The sequence below is a fragment of the Protopterus annectens genome, chromosome 7.part1 (assembly GCF_019279795.1).
Source record: "Protopterus annectens isolate FY-2018-M chromosome 7.part1, PAN1.0, whole genome shotgun sequence".
Lineage (NCBI taxonomy): Eukaryota > Metazoa > Chordata > Ceratodontiformes > Protopteridae > Protopterus > Protopterus annectens.
Genome location: NC_056740.1, coordinates 347860826 through 347881746, shown reverse-complemented (window position 1 = coordinate 347881746; position 20921 = coordinate 347860826). Strand labels below are relative to the sequence as shown.

The 20921-nt window shown below is 40.4% G+C and overlaps 1 protein-coding gene across 1 annotated transcript in view; it reads left to right on the top strand.

Annotated features, from left to right (window-relative positions):
• The window catches only part of LOC122807763 (ADP-ribosylation factor 4-like), a gene marked incomplete in the record, with an annotated part of 241869 nt that overhangs the window by 68241 nt on the left and 152707 nt on the right, over nt 1–20921 (top strand). The window contains 1 exon segment of the mRNA XM_044078771.1: nt 20314–20423. Within this exon segment, the coding sequence (XP_043934706.1) occupies nt 20314–20423 (110 nt within the window).

Genomic DNA, 20921 nt, shown 5'->3' with positions numbered 1-20921 from the left:
ACTCAACACAGCCACAGCTTGGAAACAATAATACTTCTCATTCCCTGCCTTCAAAAGGAGTTTCTATGGTGGGCTCAAGCATGTCACCTCAACAAGGGTCAACGTTTTGCCTTACCTACAGCAAAGCAGACAATAACAACAGACTCATCAGACTATGCCTGGGGAGCACACATGGCAGGACATTGCATACAGGGCAAATGGTCTGCAGGTCACATGCATCTTCACATCAGTCAAAAGGAGATGCTAGCTGTGCAAAATGCCCTGACAGCTTTCAAGGACCTCTTAATCCAGGACAACTGCTAATAAAGACGGACAACACCACAGTAATCTGGTACATAAACAAGGGGGAACACATTCCTACCCCTTATGCAGACAAGCGATGTCCTTGTGGAACACAGCACTGACGTACCAAGTTCAGCTACAAGCACAATTCTTGCCAGGAAAGGAAAACACATTGGCAGACGAGCTAAGCAGAAATGTCATGGATCCTCACGAATGGAGACTAGATCCACAAGTATTCACAATGATAACTCAAAAATGGGGAAGCCCAGACATAGATCTATTTGCCCCCCCCCCCCCCCCAAAAAAAAACTACCAACTACAAAAATTTTGCACAAGGACATACCACTCACTAGCTTGGAAAGTGGACGCCCTATCATTCAGTTGGAAAACATTAACAGTCTATGCCTTCCCCCCACTACCTCTACTGGCAAAGGTGTTATTGAAAACCAGATCAGAGAGGCCTCAAATGATCCTCATTGGGTGCGCCAACACTGGTACCCAATATTAAGGAATGCCCTCCATGGATTTTACCTCAATTTCCACACCTGCTGACTCAGAAAAACACTCAGATCCTTCACAGTCAGCTCAGGACTTTAAATTTGGCTGCATGGAAAATAACTTTAATCAATCAACACTTCTCTCTAAGGGTGCCATGGATGTCATTTTGGAGGCCAGAAGGCCCAGCACCAGGAAAACCTACTCAGAAAAAATGGAAAAGATTCTGAGCTTGGAACCAGGCTAAAGGCCAAAATCCTCAAATCCCAAATATTCCTCAGATACTGCAATATTTAACTGAGATGCTGCACAAAGGCCTTTCCTTTTCTTCCATTAAGAAACATGCTTCAGCCATTTCAGCTCATTACAACACGGATCCTCCCATATTTTCACATCCTTTACTAAGGCAGTACCTCAGAGGGGCTAAGAATATAAGACCGCCCCGAAAACCTCCAACTCAAACTTGGGACCTCAACTTCGTTTTGGAAAAAGCTAACACTACCTCCTTTCGAACCAGCCTTTTCAGCAGATCTACAGTTCTTGTCCTGGAAAACAGCCTTGCTGCTGGCAATTACCTCAGCACGAAGGGTTTCAGAGCTACAGGCCCTAATGGCAGTGGAGCCCTTCAACATTTTTCATCAAGACAGAGCTTCCTTACGAACTAACCCTTCCTTTATGCCAAAGGTAGTATCCAGTGTGGCTCTGAATCAGACCATTCATTTACTCACCTTTTATCCAAACCCCCAGAATAAAGGAGAAAGGCTTCTTCACTCTTTGGACATTCATAGACAATTACGTTTCTGTTTGGATAAGACAAAGACTTTCAGAAAATCTGACCAACTCTTTGTATCCTATGCTGCAGGTTCACAAGGAAAGGCCATTTCAAAACAGACTATTTCTAAATGGATAGCACATTGTATCCGCTTCCGCTACACTCACCATGGGAAAACTGTACCTGATAACATTAGGTCCCATTCCACCAGGGCTACAGCAACCTCAGCAGCCTTTCACAGAGGGGTACCAACCAAGGATATTTTGGAGGCTGCAACTTAGAGTTCAGTGCACACCTTTACCAAGCACTACCGCTTACCATTATACTCAAAAACCAGAGCTGGCTTTGCCACTGCAGTTCTACAGGGCATACTAGCTTCTCCAAACCCGGTTTAGTACCAGCCACCCAGCCATAGCTTTGGGATTCAACCCAAGTGTGATGACTGCAGTAGTGTAACATGATGAACATAGTACAGTTTTGTACCTACCATAAATGTAGATGTTCGAGTGTTCACACTGCTACAGTCCAGGTTACCCTCCCTCCATCCCCTCTTCATACCAGGGTTTTATTTATAAATCCATTTGTATACAATCAATTTGATGCATCACTATATGGTGTATTTGCTTACAGCAATTACTGTTGTTTTCCTACTTATGTATGTTTGTATAGGTTTATGTATTGCCTTCCTGTTTGGGGGCACCTGACATCTGGAGCAAGAAAAACTGAAGAAAATGTCGTCAGCTGCCTCTTTTTTTTATATACCCTTGTTGCAATGATGTCAGGGAAGAAGCGACTGCAACCAACGCCGGACCAAGACTTTGGAACTCAGGCCGACTGTGGGACCGCCTGACGGCAGATAACCCAAGTGTGATGACTGCAGCAGTGTGAACACTGGAACATCTACATTTGTGGTAGGTACAAAACTGTACTTTCTTAATAAGTTCAGTTGCACTACAGAATATGTCATTTATGCTCTTAAATGCCCATGCGGAAAATTGTATGTAGGAGAGAGCAAGAGGGCTTTTAAAATGCGGTTGCAAGAGCATTTGAGAGATATAAAAAATAGCCCCTGGACTGGACAGTCATGATGGGGACCCTGCAAGTTTGCAGGGGACCATCTTGGAAAAAAATAGAGAAAACAGGTAAATGCATGAATGTAAAAAAGCTTTTATATAAGGAAGCACTTTTTATATTGAAATTTGGCACTTTAAATCCAGAAGGAATAAATATGACTTGTAATTGGATGGTTTTTAATATAATATATTAATTAGGTTATTAACTTAATTGATTTAATAAATAGTGATGTATATAATATGTGATGGTGCTTTTAGTTTTGTACTCCATTGAAGGCTGAGTGAGCTGAGGCACTAGAGTTGGATATAATAAAACGTTTTGTGGTTACTGGTTTGTTGTATTTCGCAATTTCCCACCATGGACACTGTTTTTAACCTCTTGATTTCACAAAATATGGGACCTGTTGGAGCTTGTTTGAATTATGGCCAAGTGACCCCAAGGCATCCAGTCTGAGTCCTGACCTCATTCTGACAAGAGACCATCTTGTCTTGAGTTTATCTCTTGAGCAATAATTCCAACGGAAGAAATGGTCAGATTATAGTTCTAGGTAATGTCTGAAGGAATGCTGATAAGGTGGCTCATGTTCTAAACAGTCAGAGAATTATTTGACCTTGCCCAAGGACTTTCCTATCTGGTCATAGAACCTGATAATGGACTCTTAGTTGCTGTTTCTTAATTGCCTGGAGTCAGGAAGTAGCATTCCTTGGATGTGGAGTCAGGAAGTAGCATTCCTTGGATGTATTAGGGAAGTAAGTGTTTACATCCTATACCTTTTACTTGAGTATGTTTTTAGACTATTTTATTGCATATACAGAGTTTCTAGGGAGACTCACTAGGTAAATCTTCCAGGACTCCTGCTGGAAGACATACGAGATTCTAAGATTGTGATCAAGCTACAGTTCCAACTGGCAACTTCTAACTCTTTTGCAAGTCAGACTGCCCATTTAATCCTGTAGTGCAGTTGATGGTTTTAGGCCTTATTGTTCACTGTCTTGCCTGGCTGTGTTTTAACTTTCCTGAAAATGCCAAAGCTCATTTCATGAACTTCCTTCTCTGACTGATCCGTGCTCAGTGGAGATTCTGTAAAAGCTGAGTTGGAAGGAAAAATATGAGAACACTAATCTCACTTAAGTTTGGGGTGAAATTCCAAGCTCCTTTGTGTCCCTTTTCAAGAGTGCGTCATAGCCCATGCCAACTGTGATTCCAGTAGCCTTAACAGGATAATTTTTCAGGTTCTGAAAGGTGCCACAGAGGGTGTGACAGTTAAATGTGCGTTTCCCAGAGGATCATATTTTCAACAAAATAATCAAGGGTTGTGCAGTTCTCGCATCTTTACGGGCTTGCCCAACTACTCAACTGTGGATGCAGTCGGGGGTTCTGTCATTCCACCTGTAGGTGTGGCAGGCTGTCACTAGTGACAGTTGGGTAAAACTTCATATCCAGAGGCTATTTGGTTCCCTTTTTTTCTCTTCCAGTCCACAGCGTCTTCCTTCCCGAACATCTCCACCCATCAGAAGGCTGTGGCTCTGCTACAACTCCAGGGACTGTTACTAAAAAAAGCCGTACAAGAAGTCCCACCAGACTAGGAAGAGCATAGCTTTTACTCAAGGGTCTTTAGGGTTAACAGTAGACTTAACCTCTTGTCCATTCTGGTTTTGACTGGCCAAAATCTGTACATTATCAAGGAGCACTTTTGAGTGGTCATGGTGCAGTCCATCCTTCCCTGCTTGTTCAGTGATAGGCCTGGATGCACTTTCTCTGGACCTCCAGGATGCATGCTTACACATCAAAACAGCAAAGGATTCTAGGAGATTCCTTCACTTTTATGTCATGTTTCAATTCAGACTCTGATCTCAGCGCAGCCCCTAATCTTTTCAAGTGCATGTCCTTAGTCACAGCGTTTCTTAGACTCCAAGATCTTTTCTGTCTAGATGACTGTCTGCCAGCAGTTCTGTCCATGGAGAATTCGCTAGTTTCCAGATATTTGCTTCTGTCTTTTTCTTTCTTTGGGCATAATAGTCACCTTTGCAATGTCTTTAGATGATGCCATCTTTGCCTATAATGTTCATTGGTGGCATTCTGAATATCCTGACTTGCCAAGCTAATCCTCCAGTGGAAAAGATTCCTCTCAGCAAAGTTACTGTGCCCCACATAATCAACAGCAGTTTAGTCCTAGCCCCTGTTTGTCTTCAAGTGCTGGGTCTAATGACTTCTACAGTCTTTATGGTTATTCATGCCAAACTGTTCATGATAGTCCTTCATTGGGCTTGTACAGTGTAGTCAACCTTTAGGTACTTTACATGCTCCAGTAAGGACTGCAAAGAAGTAAAAGGACCATCTTCACTGGTGGATTTCTGAATCAAGCTTCTCTCTGGGCAGATTCTTTTAGACCTTGATCCTCCCCAACTATGGGCACTTCTGCTATGGACTTGGGGACACTGTTTTTAGAGCACACAGCCCAAGTGGCTAGACTGCATATCCGTGTACTAGAGATGTCCTCCTTACTTTGCAAGTGTTTCATGTCTCCTCTCAACAAGTATGAGTGTTTACTCTTAACACCATGCATTGGTTTGGTGTATAAACCATGAGGGACCCATTCCCACCCCACCCTCTTTGTTGGGAGGCAGTGAGGCTTTGGGAATGGACTCTTGCTTCCAAACACCTTCTCTTTGATCTCCATATCCCAGCTCGGGACATTTCTGTCTTGGACAGGCCTAACCATTGTCTTCTGATGCCACATGAATGGGCCCTCAAGCTGCTGATAGTAATATAACTGGGTCTAAGGTGGGGGTGAACCTCGCAACAAACTGTCCATCTGCAATATCGGCAGTTTTTTTTTTTTCCTTTTTTTCTTTATTCCTCTCTGTTTGCTGCTGTAGTGATGCAGCCATCCAGATATAGTACCCTTTGTGGTGCATTGTTTTTCCCCTTGTTTTGAAATTCCTTGTATGCCAAAGTGAGCAAAGCAAAAGTCCTTCTGGCCTCGGTGTTACCGCCTACCTTGGCCTAGTGTCAGGGGCAGACATCTCTGAGACCTTCCAAAAGCCTCTGCTACTACATCTCTGGCCAACCTCATCCAGACTTTCATTCTCTGGAGTTCAGCTTGCCAGTGTAGGGTAGTCCAGATGCTGATTTCTGGCCAGAGATCTAGTACTGGAAAGTTGCTATGACAAATGGCTCTCTTCTCTGTGTGGCCCACAGCCAGAGGATTAGACCCATTCTTGGCTCCAGTCTAGCTTTGTGTAGTGTATATGCCAGCTTTTTGACTCTAACCTAAGCTTTTCCTTTGTAGATGTTAATCTGACAGAAACTAATTTCCATCAGGGAGCAAATTTAATATCTATGGCTTCTCTTAAGTTGTACAATTTTTTCTTGAGAGACTTTAACCTTGTGTCCTCTTTTCAAGTCTCCTGTTTTTATCCTTGGGACCTTTATTTCATCCTGGGGAAATAACACACACACCTTTTGCACATTCTTCCTATGCATACCTAAAGCTGTTATTTAGAGACTCTCTTTGTTGACTGTAACTTTGGTAAGAAGGATTTAAGAGCTGAAAGCCTTTTGTGTTTATCCACTGATATCATTTTCACCTAGAGAATCATTGCATGCTGATCTTTAAGTCCTGCCCAAAGTTGCTATAGGATGTAATGTCACCAATCAGTTAATTTTCCAGTTGGGGTGAACACTTGTGCTGTATGGCTGTCCACATGAAGATCACACTTTATTTGGGCAGAACCAAAAGGAGTGATTTGAGCTGTTTATAGTTTTGTCCAAGGTTACTCCTGCGTGGCTCAATACAAGTCCTTAACTCAGGCTTCCAGTGTTCATACTACTAGATCCTTACCAAACTCTCAGACCTTCTCCAGAAAAGTTTTGGTGGATGACATTTATGTAGCTGCAATGTGGACAACCTTTAATACTTTTTGCATGGCACTATAACCTGGTTATTGCTGCCAGGAGAATCTGTCTTTGGTGCTGCCAATAGTAGTGGATATTCTTACTTGACCAGCCATTTAAGAAGTTAAACTTGGAGTCTGTCCTATAGATGATGGAGATAAAACTCCCAACATCTGATACAGAAGTTTTATACTTGCCAAAACTGTAGAGCCATGCAGGTAGTGTAATCTTAGTCCCCATTCCTGTCCTCCTGCCTGGGGTTCCCCAGGGCACTATCTTGACTGGAGTCAAATTTCATGGTTTCTTTTAGGTTTTGCACTGGAGAATCTGACTTGCAGGGCTGGATATTTCATATTATGAAAAAGGGGAGGGACTAAGGTTCATAGGTACTTGGTAGGCAATTATGTGTGAGGATCTTAAGAAAACTAGCTGTACATTCTCATGGTAGTTTTCACTCCTATATTTTGTATAAAAGTAACCCAGAGGTGGGAAGAGCATGGGTATTTTATGACATTTACTTTTTGCCTGTGTCCTTGAGGGATGTTTGAATAGAGAAAGAGTGCTTTGCTTTATATAGAGTAGAGTGTAAGAGTTATTATCTGTGATACATACCTCTCTCTCCAAATTTTAATGTATTTATGGGACAAAAGAGATTGAGATCCCTTGAACAGGTGTTCATACTAGCACTGAACTTGTGAATGTGCAATAGGTTTGACAGGATGGGTTCTGTTGAGACTGTATATATGAGGCCTGTTAGTAGCCTGTATGATGCAGAGGCTGGGGACAAGAGTTTGAGATGGTCTGCATATTTCTTTGATTTTAGGCCCTTGATTTTTTTTTCTGTTTTTTTAAGTGAGAAAGCATTGCATTTGCTCTATATGTGACAAGTGTTTGGACAGGTGTATACCAAATGAGATGTTCTCATCAGGCCGAACACTGAATATAAAGCACAGTAGAAAACCAGTAGTCTGGGCAAATTTTCGGGGATAAGCTGATTTAGTACTTTCTGGTCTTAGAGTTGGAGGTAAAACTTGACCGTGCATGTCTGTTGCAGTATGTATATATTTTTTTAAGAATCTGAGATTAAAATTCCATGTAGCTGAAATGGATTCACCTTTGGAAAGCTGCATGTGAAAGCAAAGTTAAAATGAATTGTGAAATTCATGGGGAATATAAGAACTTTGTTGACATAAAATGTTATGTACTCTAACTTTAATTCTAGACTTGTAATTTCACTAGTTCTACAGACACATTCATCCTCAGCAACCCCCTTTTTGCCCCCATTTCTTACATGGGGCTTTGACTTTCCATCAACTGTTACCACCTTTCTCAATTCTGAGCCACTGTTCTAGCTTCAGTAGTCATGCATTATTGACAAAGGTCTTCTCCCACACACTCCCATCTCTTGGCTGGCTTTCCTTGTCTGCTTTTGCCTTCTTCCTGCATGTCTTAAGTTAGCTTTACCAAATCGTCCTGTGATTACCTGCAGTTGTGACTGAACCAGCTTAAAATGTTTCCTGTACATGACCACACCAAACTGTTTGCTTTAATTAAGAACAAGTCTGTTTCATTCAACAACTTGTCTTTTGTCTAATCATTTCTGATGCCACTAAATTCTCTAATTTATTAATCCTGTCATCAAACCTTTTGAAACGTCACTTTCATTTAGTTTGACTCTTTAGTTTAGTAGCATCAATGTCCCATTGGATGCTATGCCGTCTTAAAGACCAAATGGCAGATTTTATTCCAGTAGTTCTGAGACTTTTGTCTCATTGAAATGGTGCAGCTCTTTCAAAGCCCAAACGTATTATCAATTTTCAGTTTTCTGTGATATGAGTCACAGTGCAGAATAAATAACATTCCTGTGCCTACTGTTTGCCACACAGGGATTTCCCGGTGCCAATGCCTACCCCATTCTTTTGGATATCCTAGCTTGTAAAGGTGTTTGGACATATATTTTATGTATAGAAATAAGTCTGGTCATTGTGAAAAGTATTTTTGGTAATACCTATATGTAAAAATGGCCCAAAAAGTGGAAATGTGTAGAATATCCTTGCCTAGTTTTGGGCACACACATTTATTTAGACAGGATGGAGTCCACTTAGTCAAGGAAAGAGAATTTTTTTCAGCCGATGCATTGTAATATTTCACTAAAACAAGACAGAATTTTTGCCAGGTCACAAGTTTAACAAGTCTTGGAGAACAAAATGTGATTTATCTGTGGTTGTTATTAATGCTAGGAACATTGTTTTTTATTTAGTTTGATTATAACATCCGCGTAGATTGTGTAACTGGCAGTAGACAACCCCAGAACAGATCACAGTTGGAGTGTACAGACCACCAAAGTAAAGTGCTGATAGCCTAGAGGAATTCATATTTTTCTTGCATAACATACACAAGGTAGAATAAAAGTAGCTGGGGACTTAATATTATTCCAGTCTGTTTTTGGTATCTTTTTTTACAACATTGGTATGGAAATTGTATATAATGAATGTTAAACAATTGCTGCAGATTGTGAGTAAAGCTACCAGGAAGGGGAACATTCTGATTTGTTGTGTTCCCAAGGGAATGATTGTTGCTTAATGTCAACTTTTACCATGTTTGTATGGTGATTATGGGGTTATAGATGTTAAATTATTGCTTGATAATTCTGCCAAACTGACCAGTGTGCAGAAGGTTAATAGCAAACTATATGGAAACAAAAGGGCCACTATGTAAAACTAAGTGGACTGATTCATTCAGTGGAAAGATTGCAGAAGGAATGTGTCAAGTTTTGAAAGGGAAATTGATGGAAAAAAATGTTTAGGTATACAAGATCAGGATGATTTCCATAAAGCAAGGTAATTACTATGACGGAAGAAAATACAAGAAATGGAAACAAGGTCATACTTTAACTTTGAAACCTGAAATGAACAAACTGGACACTCAGATTAACAGTGTGAGACAAGATCATGAAATATTTCAAGAAATTTTTACATAAAGATATTGAGCATAATGGGAAATAATTTTATAGATACATAAGATATGCGGGAGTAAAAATGTTCAAATTGATAAAGTATATGTAGATTCTAAAATTCTCAAACACAATATGTTAAATATATTGTACAAAATCTTATACAAAAGTTTGGCTTCTCAAAGGGGGTAATAATTGTTCAAGTAGCATTCAAGTAATATCAGATAACGAAATAAAATTAGATTATATTGAAAAAGAAGTATGCAAGTTGGACCCAAAAAGGCGCAGGGAGGAGGGAGAATATTGTAGTAATGACCTGAGAACACTTCATCATGAACATGCAGTACTGTTGCATCTGTTGTTCACTACATTATTTAATTATGGGCAGATTCCTCCAGCTTGGAGACCAGCACTTAAACCCATTTTTAAGGAAAATGGAAATAGAACAAATCCAGTGTCATATAGACCCATAAGTTAACTTTGTTATGGAAAATACCGGGGGAAAGTTATTTTGGATAAATTGTCAGTTTTGGAAAGGTTGAGCCCTGAAACCATATACCAGCATGCATAAAATAGATCTCTAATTACTTGTAACACGAAGTTGTAAAAATACTTTTTTAACAGCTATAAGTGAAAAATTATGCTGTGATAAAATTTATATATATTTAACTTCAGCTTTTGATAATGGTATACACAAAACACTGATCAGTAAATTAGAACAACTAGGTATTAATGCTTTCTTGATAAGTGGGATAGCTGTGTGACTTACAAATTCATGGCAAATGTCATACAATAATTGGACTGGTGAAATTCTGATTAGTCACAATGTCCCTCATGCTTGTTTACGTTGTTGTTCAGACCTATCTTCTGAGGTAGTCTAGTTGCAGATGACAGAAAATGGGTAAACTGATTTGATTATATCCGTTTCAGACAGTACAGTGAATGTCTGCAAAACAGTTTTACTGACTTGATCATTTGGGAACAGGAAAATAGTCTAAGTACATCAAAAGCTAAGAATATGAGATTTGGGAGACCTAGACTGAAGGGTGAATGGTTTAGGACAGCTCAATGATTGAAACTGTAGATTCGTTTAAGGACATGGTAGATCCATGTTTGAGATTTTTAATTGCATCAACTAGTTGGTTTGACACTTATTATGGGGATGATTATTTTGGTAGGCAAGAAGGGATTATTGCCTGTGCCTGAAATATTGTATGTATGTATATTTTTGTCACACAGTGTCAGATTTGGTATTTTTGAAGTAGTAAATGGTCAGACATGAGCTTTACTTTTCAAAGATCCTGGATGCATGCTTTTTTTTTTTTTTTGCTGATGTGTCTTTGGCTATCCTTGTCAGGATCTATATGACCTGAAGATTAAGCAGGTACTCGTATCTGCGGATGGCCTCTGTTTCCTGCTGGCCACCTTAAGCTTTACTTCTGCTAGAGGAGGCCAGCATAAACAAGGATAGGTTCCCCTCTCAATCTGAGGGAATCCCTCAAGTTTCACAAAATCCTGTCTCCTGTAGTATCTACAAATTTGCCTATGTATGTTGAATTGCTAGTTAGACCCACAGCGGTCTTGACTGTGGTCTTGGACTGCCTGTTTGATGGGGGTTTCACACCAGCTTGGAAAGAACCACTACAGGGAACCATCACCTTTGGCCACATTCTGATGTTCATATGATTATCTTCGTATTGGTCACTGCTGCAGTAGCCCAAGCAACATAGGTAGATTACCTTAGCTTACAAATATTAGCAGGTGGAAGAAGAGTCCAGGAGCCCCTGGAGGATTGTCCTAGCAAAGCCTGATCTAGACATAGAGAAGGAATCAAGCTTGTAGTGCTTTGTAGAAGTATGTACAGAGGACCAAGTTGCTGCTTCTAGAATACTTGAGTCCAGCCCTTTCCAAAAAGCCATAGATGAAGCCAAGGTCCTAGTAGAGTAGGCCTTGACCCTGCTTGGAATAGTTTTGTTTTGGTAAGCATAACAAAAGGAAAAAGCCTTCGACAACCATTTGGAAATGGTGTGCTTTGACACAGGTTGTCCTTTCTTCTTACCTTTACAAGAAATGAACAGTTGATCTAAAGATCTGAAAGATTTGGTTCTGTCAAGATAGTACCAGAGTTATCTGTGGACATTCAAGGTATGACATATCTTCTCTCTCTCTCTCTCTCTCTCTCTATATTTTCAGGAAAGAAAATGGGGAGATGCGACAGTTTGGCTTAAAGTAAACTCTAATACCACTTTAGGTGTAAAATAAGGGTTAGTTATCAAAGAAATCCTGTCCCTGTGGAAAATTAGGTAGATTTGATGCAACACAAGAGCTTGCAACTCTTGTACTCGTCTTGCAGAGATCAGAGCAGTCTGTAAAACTATTTTACTTGTTAAGAACCTCATGTTGGCCAGGTTAGCTGATTCAAATGGAGCAAGTGTTAGCTTCTCTAAGACAAAATTAAGATCCCAAGGAGTGGCCACTGGTTTTCTTGGAGGTCCCTTATGCAAAATTCCTTTGAAAAACATTTTAACATGAGAGTGCATTGAAAGAGGAGGATCCATGGGTGCACATGCTGAAATGGCTGATAAATGAACCTTGATGGAGGGAGAAGAAAGGCCATAGAATAGGACCTCGCACAAACATTGTAAAACCAGCTAGCCCTGAATGGGTGCTGGTTATATTGTTGGCACCAACTAAAATACTTTTCCATTTGCTAATGCATGATTTTCTAGTTGCAGGATGTTTAGCTTCTGTTAGTACCTACTAGTTGCAGGATGTTTAACTTCTGTTAGTACCTACTGCATGTCCTCAGTAAACTGGCGCTTAAAGGGAATTGTGACGCTATCATCCAAACAGTCAATTGAAGTTGATTGGAGTTTGGGTGCAAACACCCTGATTTTGTAGGAGTAGATCAGTCTGTGAAGCTTGTGGCAGTTGCCCATGGCCATTTACAAAAGAAGGGAGAACCACATTTGCCTGGGCCAGAAGGGAGGCACCGCTGTGATCTCGGGCAGATTCCTTTGGAATCTCCAGAAATACTCTGGATATTGGTGGAAAAGCATACAGGAATATTCCTTTCAAGGAGGAGAAAAGGCATTTTTTTTCATAACACAATTGTGTAAGTAAACTTAACATAAGATAATGATCATTGCAGCAGCTGCTCCTTCTTCCACCCCCCCCCCCTTGGTTCGTGGTGTTTTGCTAATGTTGTGGTGTGGACTTGCCTTATTAGGGCTCAGCCTCCCTTTCTCTGTTGACATGAAAGCTCTGAAGGGCTTAGTGTCCAACCTGTCTTTTTAGTCCGCTAAGCTCGAGCTGACTAACTGGGTGCAAGGAAGGTGCCCTGAAGCTTTGTAAGCTGGCTAACTCTCTTATATTCTTGCAGGATGCAACCCATGTAGCTTGGGCTACTGTAGCAGTGGTCATTCGAACATCTATTGTTATGGTAAGTTTACTTACAAAACTGTACTTTCTCCCTCAGAAAGGGAAATTAGTGGAGCCCTTGGGATAGGGTATGGTAAACTGTTCTGATGCTGGAGGAGTTTTGCTTCCAGCTTTTGCTAGTCTTTGTAGGGATGGCTGACTTCTGTGATGAACCTTTCTTATTGTTAGTATGCAGGGAGTTGTACACTTTCTCCTGCAGGGAGTCTGGATTGTATTGCCAAACTTGGTGGATGCCTTTTGGTACATCAGTATATGGGCTTCACACAGGAGAATCATCTGATGCACTCTTAAGTGGCATTTCTTATACAGAGTAGTGCCATGTTGGCTTTCATTAGCATCCAGAGTCTTCACCAAAGTGTTGGTCATGGTGACCAAAGCTTTGCAGAAGAAAGATTTCTTGGTGTCCCATAACTGAAAGACTGGTTCCTTCACAGCCTTGCCAACTGTCTTTCTGGAGGAGGCCCTCCTATGGGTGCTTGTTTGGCTGCAGTCCAAAATTCCTCCTACATCACCCCAACTTTGGAGGGATTCTTTTATTATTGGTACAGCTAAGCTCTCTTGTTGCTGTTTCCCATGTAGAGATCCTATAAGGTCATAGCTTTGACCTCCAGAGTGAGGACTGAGCCCAGGGTCCAGGCTTAGTGTCTGCTGTGCTTCCTGTGCTTGATGACCTGTACATTTTCCATACTGCCATGTGCATTCCCTCAAATTTGTGTATTGTAGTAGACTAAAGTGTCAGTTGTTTCAGAGTTGCCACAGGCTTACAGACCTGTCACTGACTGACCCTTGTTTTCGGTTTCTGGATTGGTGGAGAATTCCTTGTGATCTAGAAATGGGTCTTTCTTTACTGCGACTGAAACCATTGCTGATCTTGATGATGGATGCTTTTCTGGTGTGCCGAGGAGTTCATTTGAGCTCTTGCAAGTACAGGGTGCAGTCCTGTCTTGAATGGGGGCTCCATATCGGTCATGTGGAACTTTGAGTTCTGCTTTTGGGTTCCTGACCGTAAAAGGGCTGTCCTCATCCAGACAGGCAGCCTGTCTGTTATCTAAAGAAGTAATAAGGTACAAAGGTGTACTTATTACGAAGGGAGGCTATGCTTAATCTGGTATTGGGTCATACATTGGATTGGTGGGTATCCTTGTTCTGTGATTCAGATCCCTGGAATGCTGCTAACAAGTGATGGTTGGGGAGACTGTGCTTGTTCATTATTTTCATAAAGTGGTTCACTCCAGCAATTGACCTGTCATTATTTGTCCAGCCTCTGGTAAGGTGTAAATAGTAGTGAGCGTGCCCTTTTTTCTCTCTCATGGGAGGTTTCTGTACATCTTCTTGCTGATTTAAAGATTTGTCTGCTTTTTGTGGCCATGAACATGTTAGCAGTACAAAAAGCCCTTCTGTTGATAGCCAAGCATGCCCCTCATGGAAAGGAAAAGCTGCTTCCACCTCAGAGTCTCGTTCCTGATGGACTTGCTAGCTGGGTGACTGAGGCTTCTTGAAAACTTTCCACTCAGCAGGTCTGTGTTTTAAATCGAAAAGGTTCTCGGTGTGGGTGGAGTGGTACCCTGTACCACCTAGGTCATTTAGCTAAAATGTGATTCTGATCTACTTGTACTGTTTATCATCAGATATATGTTTCTCAGTTATTCACTGTATTTGCATGCATCAGCACTTCTGTATAGCATGACATGGTGAAGGGAAAAATCGTGGCTTAGCACTCGCTGGTCAAGTAAGAGTGCAACATCTCCATCCCCTCTTGAGGAACCTGCTAAACTCCCACCCAAGATGTGACCTGAATTTCATTGCTCATGGTAGTCAGGCTTGTCCAGAAGCTTAACGACATTGAAGTTTACTTATAGGACATTATCTTCCTGGTGGCCATCATGTCTGCATCCAGCGTGTGTGAGCTTCAGGACATTGTGTAGAAAAACATATTTGGTCTTTAACAAAGATAGGTTGTCCATCAGGATAAATACATGCTTCTTTGGTAAGGTAGTTGCAGGAGTTTCTTTGAACCAGTCTTTTCAGCTCTGTGTCTGCAGTGGCAGACATGAAGGGGGGAGAGGGTCTAGACCGATGGACTTCAAGGTAACTGACAACTGCTTTGGTAAACGGTGTTAGTAAATGCTGGAGTCTGCTTCCTCTCTCGAAGTACAAGACCCACAACTCTGAAAAAAACAATACAGTTGTAAAAAGTGCAGAAAATGATTAAGTTCTCTCCTACACAGTGTTTTGCAGGAGGTATCCTATAACTTCTGCCATGGGGGGGGGGGTTGATTACTGCTACCGCAGGCTTACTGTTTCCCATTTTCACACGTACAGTCTTAGGATTGCAATTGCAATCTTTAGAATTTCAACAGGAACCCTCTGGTTAGAACTCGCTCTCCCAGAACAGTAGCAACCTACAGCTTTTGCTTTAAGGCTTTAAGAACAACTGTTATGCAGAATTTGTTCTGCATTTGCTTCATCTTCTGTGTACACCTTCACCAGCCATTGTTGTCTTGACTGTAACTTTTTGAATTTGACTACCTTTGGAAAACCTGTTCTCCAGAACTTTGCTACCTGAACTGTGATCCTACTGATCCTCTGGATCCTTGCACCTTGGAAGTTGTTGTAGGGAATTGGTTAGGGATGGATATCAATATTAGATGTAATAGGTATAGTCTTACTGTATCCGTTGATAAGTAAGGAATACTTTCTCACCATCCCCATCTGGATAAGTTTCTGTTGGAGTTGCCTCTGAGTCAGGCAAGTATAAATCATGTTTAACTTTGTAAAAAATATGTATAGTTTCAAGTAAACTATTTCTTGATTTTTGCAGGTTGGTACTCATTAGTGGGGGCAAACTTGCAAGTACTAGGGGCAAGCTTAGCTCCCTAACTGGAGGTTTATGTTGTGGTATACATCAGCTGAGTGTGTGGATATCCTTCATGTTTTAACAGAAAAACAAAGCCATATCCCAGTTGCAACTTAAGTAGAGAGACCTCAAGTAGCTTAACTGAATATAGTCAGAATGTGTACGTTATGTTTCATTTGAAGTCTGGCATTCAGCTATTTATCATTCTGGTTTATCAACCAGTAATATTTCTGTATTTTCCACAGGCTGACTGCAGATAATTTAATCCTTATGGATGTCTGTACCTTCCTAGGTATCATGCTTTTTGCAGGCTTCACTTAGTTCAGGAGCCGTATCTTCTGATCTTTTTTTTTTTTTTTTTTTTTTTTTATCTTTAAGATGCTTCGTTTTCCAAGAGGCCTTTTTTTTACAATTATTACATCTGGTGGTACAGTGGTACATTAAATTAGTATTGTTGGCTCGGAGTGTGTAGGTCTGTATTTTGGTTCCGAGATGGGGTGCCTTTTTATAGAGTCTGCATTCTCTTCCCTGTTGTCTACATGGGTTTCTACTAGGGTCTCTTGTTTACAGCTGCATCCCAAAGGGCATACTTATGGGTGAAATGGTGATCTGGTAAGCTGCCGGTATGCAGATTTTTTTTGTTTTGTATGATAGACAGGCATCACATCTAGAATTGTTCTCTGCTCTGTCCATTGTTTGTGACAGTGGACCCCAGCACCCTGCAGCTGATGAGTAGGGCAAAGCTGTATTGAAAATTAAATTAATGCATGCATGCATTAATTGCTTAGTCTCTAATGATTTTAGTGTTAGATGTCCTGTATGTAATGAGTCCATCTTTTTCTAATAAAAAGAATGGTTTTAATTGAAAAAGGGTTTAGTTGTACACTGCTGTTAAATTTTACATAAGGTGGTCTGTGAATTTAGAATAAAGCAGATGGCCCTCCTCATGACATTGTTCTATGCGAGCTGTTGCAACATCTATTTTAACATGCATGTGACACAAAAACCGGTCCGGGCAGCACAACTTGTAGGCAAACAAACCAAATTTCAGTTGTATTTGTCTTGGTGTGTGTTAAAGTAACTGGTGAGCTTCCACTGACTGGTGTTGACTAGGAAAAAGAAAAGAACTTGGACAAAGCTGATTCCACTGGATATCTATTGCTATCTTAACCTCCCCTCCTTCTGTGGAATTGAAGTACAGGGTGTTGTGCTGTATGTACTTAGTCGTCTTTTCTCATGTTCATGAAGTATTGCAGTTTGTGTAGACCACTCGGCAATGAGGTGCTGCTACAGGGTCTCTTAAGTTTATAAAAAAAAAAAACTTTGCATTGTGTTGTATTCTCCCCTTTCAATTTTGAGACTTCATTCAGTAGGTTTTCTTGTCCTGGGTTTGGGTGTTACCTTGACTATCTCATTTTAACTGCATTCCAGCTAACTGAATGAGTGGATAACACCTCACATTTAATTATAACACCTCACATTTAATTACTGTTCTTATGCTTCTCAGCAGCCCCCCCCCCCCACACACACACACACACACACACCTTCAGTTTACACTTTGTCACTGCCTCCACTGGAGCTATGTACAGTATACACGAACCCTTAGTGCACACTCTTTGAGGACGGAGTTCTTTTCCAAGGAATGTAGCCTCGTACAACTTGTCAGATCTTGCACCTAGATTATTCAGTTTGTAGTGAATGTTTTGTAACATGACTGTGTAATCCTTACAGAATAACTCTGCTTCATGGATTTGTTTTCTAAACCACTTAAGTCATTATTCATGGTGCTAACAAGCTGAGACATTCATCCTAGATTTTCCTATTCCAACAACAGTTGTTTATCCTGTGGAGTTCATAGGTCCTCCAGACAAGCAGAGTAGTATATTCCTTCTGTCATATCCTGGGTCTGCTTTGGGGACCTCCTTCCAGTAGGCTACTGTTGGGACAGCCCCCCACCCCACAGTTGTCCGAGAGCCATCCTCAATATGTCCAACCACGTCCGCTGACTTTTTTTTCTGTCCAAAGGAGCAGTAACCTGTTTACTTCTGTTTAACTGGGTAAGTACATGTTTACAAGGACTCTCTTCACACGTGATTTCAGACATACTGCGGGTGTAACTTAAATCATGAACTGTAGGCAAAACAGTTGTTGAGATCCAAATTCTCAAACACATTATATACCATGATTTGCAGTGTTTGTTACAGTGGAACATTTAAATGCAGAAATGAAAAGTTCAGCATAACTTGTTTAGAGGAAGTATACTTAGTTACACTTCACTTATAAAGGTAATAGCAGATATCTATAACTATAAAAAATGAAAAAATAGATAATGCTATATCTGTGTACCAGGATTGTTATGGAATCGCCTAAGATTGAGTTAGCAAATTTAAGTTGTTGGGATTAGCGAGTACACACGTTTGTAAATCAGCTTATACATAGTGGTTAATGAGAACTAAAAGGCACATCAACATGGCTGCGCTTATCCACATAGATTATTCATTCATGTCCTTTTGTTTACCAGGAAAGTCCACAGGGCAAAGCCCTTTTTCAGCTGAGGCCCAGGGTGAAAAGCTCCATGTTGCATACAACTGAATTATCGAAGAGTAAAAATGTACAATAACCTTCAGGATTATGTAACTTGAGAGGTGATAGCATGTTACATACTCTGTATAGTATTTAGAGCATATTTAGCTCAGACATGTCTATAGAACATGGTATATATAGCATATATATTACTCACCCTTCAGTAGAATAGTCAGTAACAGTTTAGAAACATAATGAGAATTGACATTACTTTTATCCAGGTGTATATTTCTTGTGACTTGCCATGTTTCTCACTCTGCCATAGAGCATGATCCTAGCAGGGCCACAAAGAGACCTTATTTCTGATTCTTGTGTCTGTAATCTCATCCTTTTAGTTGCCACCCATAGCGTGTGCCTATTGTTGGTGGTAGGTACAAAGAGGGAGATACAGAAGTATTCGTAGTTGGGGAATTTTGGGGGGGTAGAGGGAAAGGAGAATTATTTCAGGAAATTGTATGCTAGCAGTGGGACTGATGGTGTGGTGATTGAAAGTATTACAGGCCCCTCGCAACAAAAACAGATTCCAAATTGTTTTGGGATTATTTTGACACCAAGTTTGTACTGGAGGAAGTTGGCCTTGTTCCTTCTAGTGGCCTTTTAAGCCAGATCTGTAAGCTGTGTGAATTATGGCTTTCTGAGGATGGATTCAGTTTATAGGAGGACCAAGGTTTGTCCCAGAGTTTCTAGAGGGATTTAAGATCTGGAGACCGGAATTTGTTTGATCTACCTTTTAAAAGAGTTTTTAAGGAGGCTAGTAACTTTATAGAAGCGTTTGTGTTGGGAGTTGTAGTTTGTTGGCAATTGATGTTGCTTCAATCTCTGGGCTGCTTTCTGTTAGGGTGGAGTTCCAGGAGGTATTTTTGTATTTAGTAATTATGAAGTGTTCTAGAACTTGGGATGGAAGGTGTTTAGTTTAGGTGGGTGTACTAGCTTGCACAAATGGTGGAGGTATGTTGATTGTGATGTTTTTGATGTAAATGGTCAAGGAGTGAGTGATTGCCTCAGATTGCATTTGGTTTAGTTGGTTCTTTAATCATGAGCGAGTTCACTGGCAGAGAATAAGTCACTTTTGGTTTTGAGGATAGAGTAGCTGAAGTCGCTACTTAGTTGTGAAAGGCTTTTGAAATTGTTAGGGTTGCTTTGGGGTAGATTGTGATCAGTGCCAGAGGAGTTTATATTTTGCTACATCTTCTTTCACTGCTAGCTAGTTGGGGTCTTGTTCATTTAGTGGAGTTATTTTAACCTAGTAGGGTCACTCTTAGGCCGTGCTTGATTAGAATTGTTGATTATCCACAAATCCTGTATGCAGGACAAGGGTTATGAAGGTAAGAGTAGGAAGGGAAGTGGTGGCTTAAGTTAGGAGTGGGTGTCTTGACCTTTGATTCTGTTACTGCTATGTACAGTAAAGAAATAGTTTAAAAGAACTGTAAAAAAAAGCAAGTCATTGAAGTCTTAATAGGTACTGCTGCAACCTTCAAGGGATAAACCTTTGAAGGGAACATAGGTCCTTTATTAGGCTATTACAAAATACAGCTTAACTAATACTTTTTGATACCCTTCACGAATGCCTTGAATTGAAGTAATGTCTGTCTTGTTTCCTGTTAAACCAAACACCAACGGCCAGCAATCGCAATACTAAGACACTGAAATCTGAAGTAAACAATTAAATATTTATTCTGTATTCATATTCAAAATGTTGTATTCATGTTCAAACCGGTATCCTGTTGTTTCCTGTTAACCCAGGTACTGATGTAGTGTTTGAAATGTTGCTTTTTAATTGTGTTGTACTTTTCAGTTAGACATTTCTCCAGGCTGAATTTGAAAGTGAGCTTTGATAATTAGTAGAATTATCACAAAGTAAATGAGAATAGTCCATAATTTTCACTGCTACTTGTATACAAATGGTAATGAAGTTTTAATATTTTACACTCTAATTATGATTGATTTTTTCCTCATCAGGTTTTAATGTGGAGACCGTGGAGTACAAGAACATTTGTTTCACGGTGTGGGATGTTGGTGGACAGGACAAAATCAGACCTTTGTGGAGACATTATTTTCAAAATACTCAGGTAACAAATGAAGTAACTTTGTTTGTGGAAATACTGACACTTTTTTATATGCTGTAGTGTTTTAATGTACTTAAAGGATGGGGTTTTAGCAGCTTGAAAACAATGCTAGGTATCCGCAAAACACATCCAGTTGCCGAACTTAATGTTCTTCAGTAAGGGTATGTAATTCTGGTGTGGAACTTCTCTTCTGCTCTGTGAGGAGAGATTATGACTACAGGTAGCAAATGACACCTGTATTTGTGCTGGGGTAATTAACATATTGTACTGGAAATAGTTTCATGTTTGCTTCGTAATGGGAATAGTGATATATTTTAAATAGAGAAATTGTGCTTGTGTTGTGGTGCACACTCCATGCTTATAGCTGGAAGGGTATTGGACATAAGGCAAGCCTTTTGTTTAAAATTTGGAAACAAAGGTTTGAATCAAGACCATTTGTAGGCTAAGGAGAGTACAACATGATGATAAAGCAAGTAATAAGCACAGAAAAAACAGTTGCTA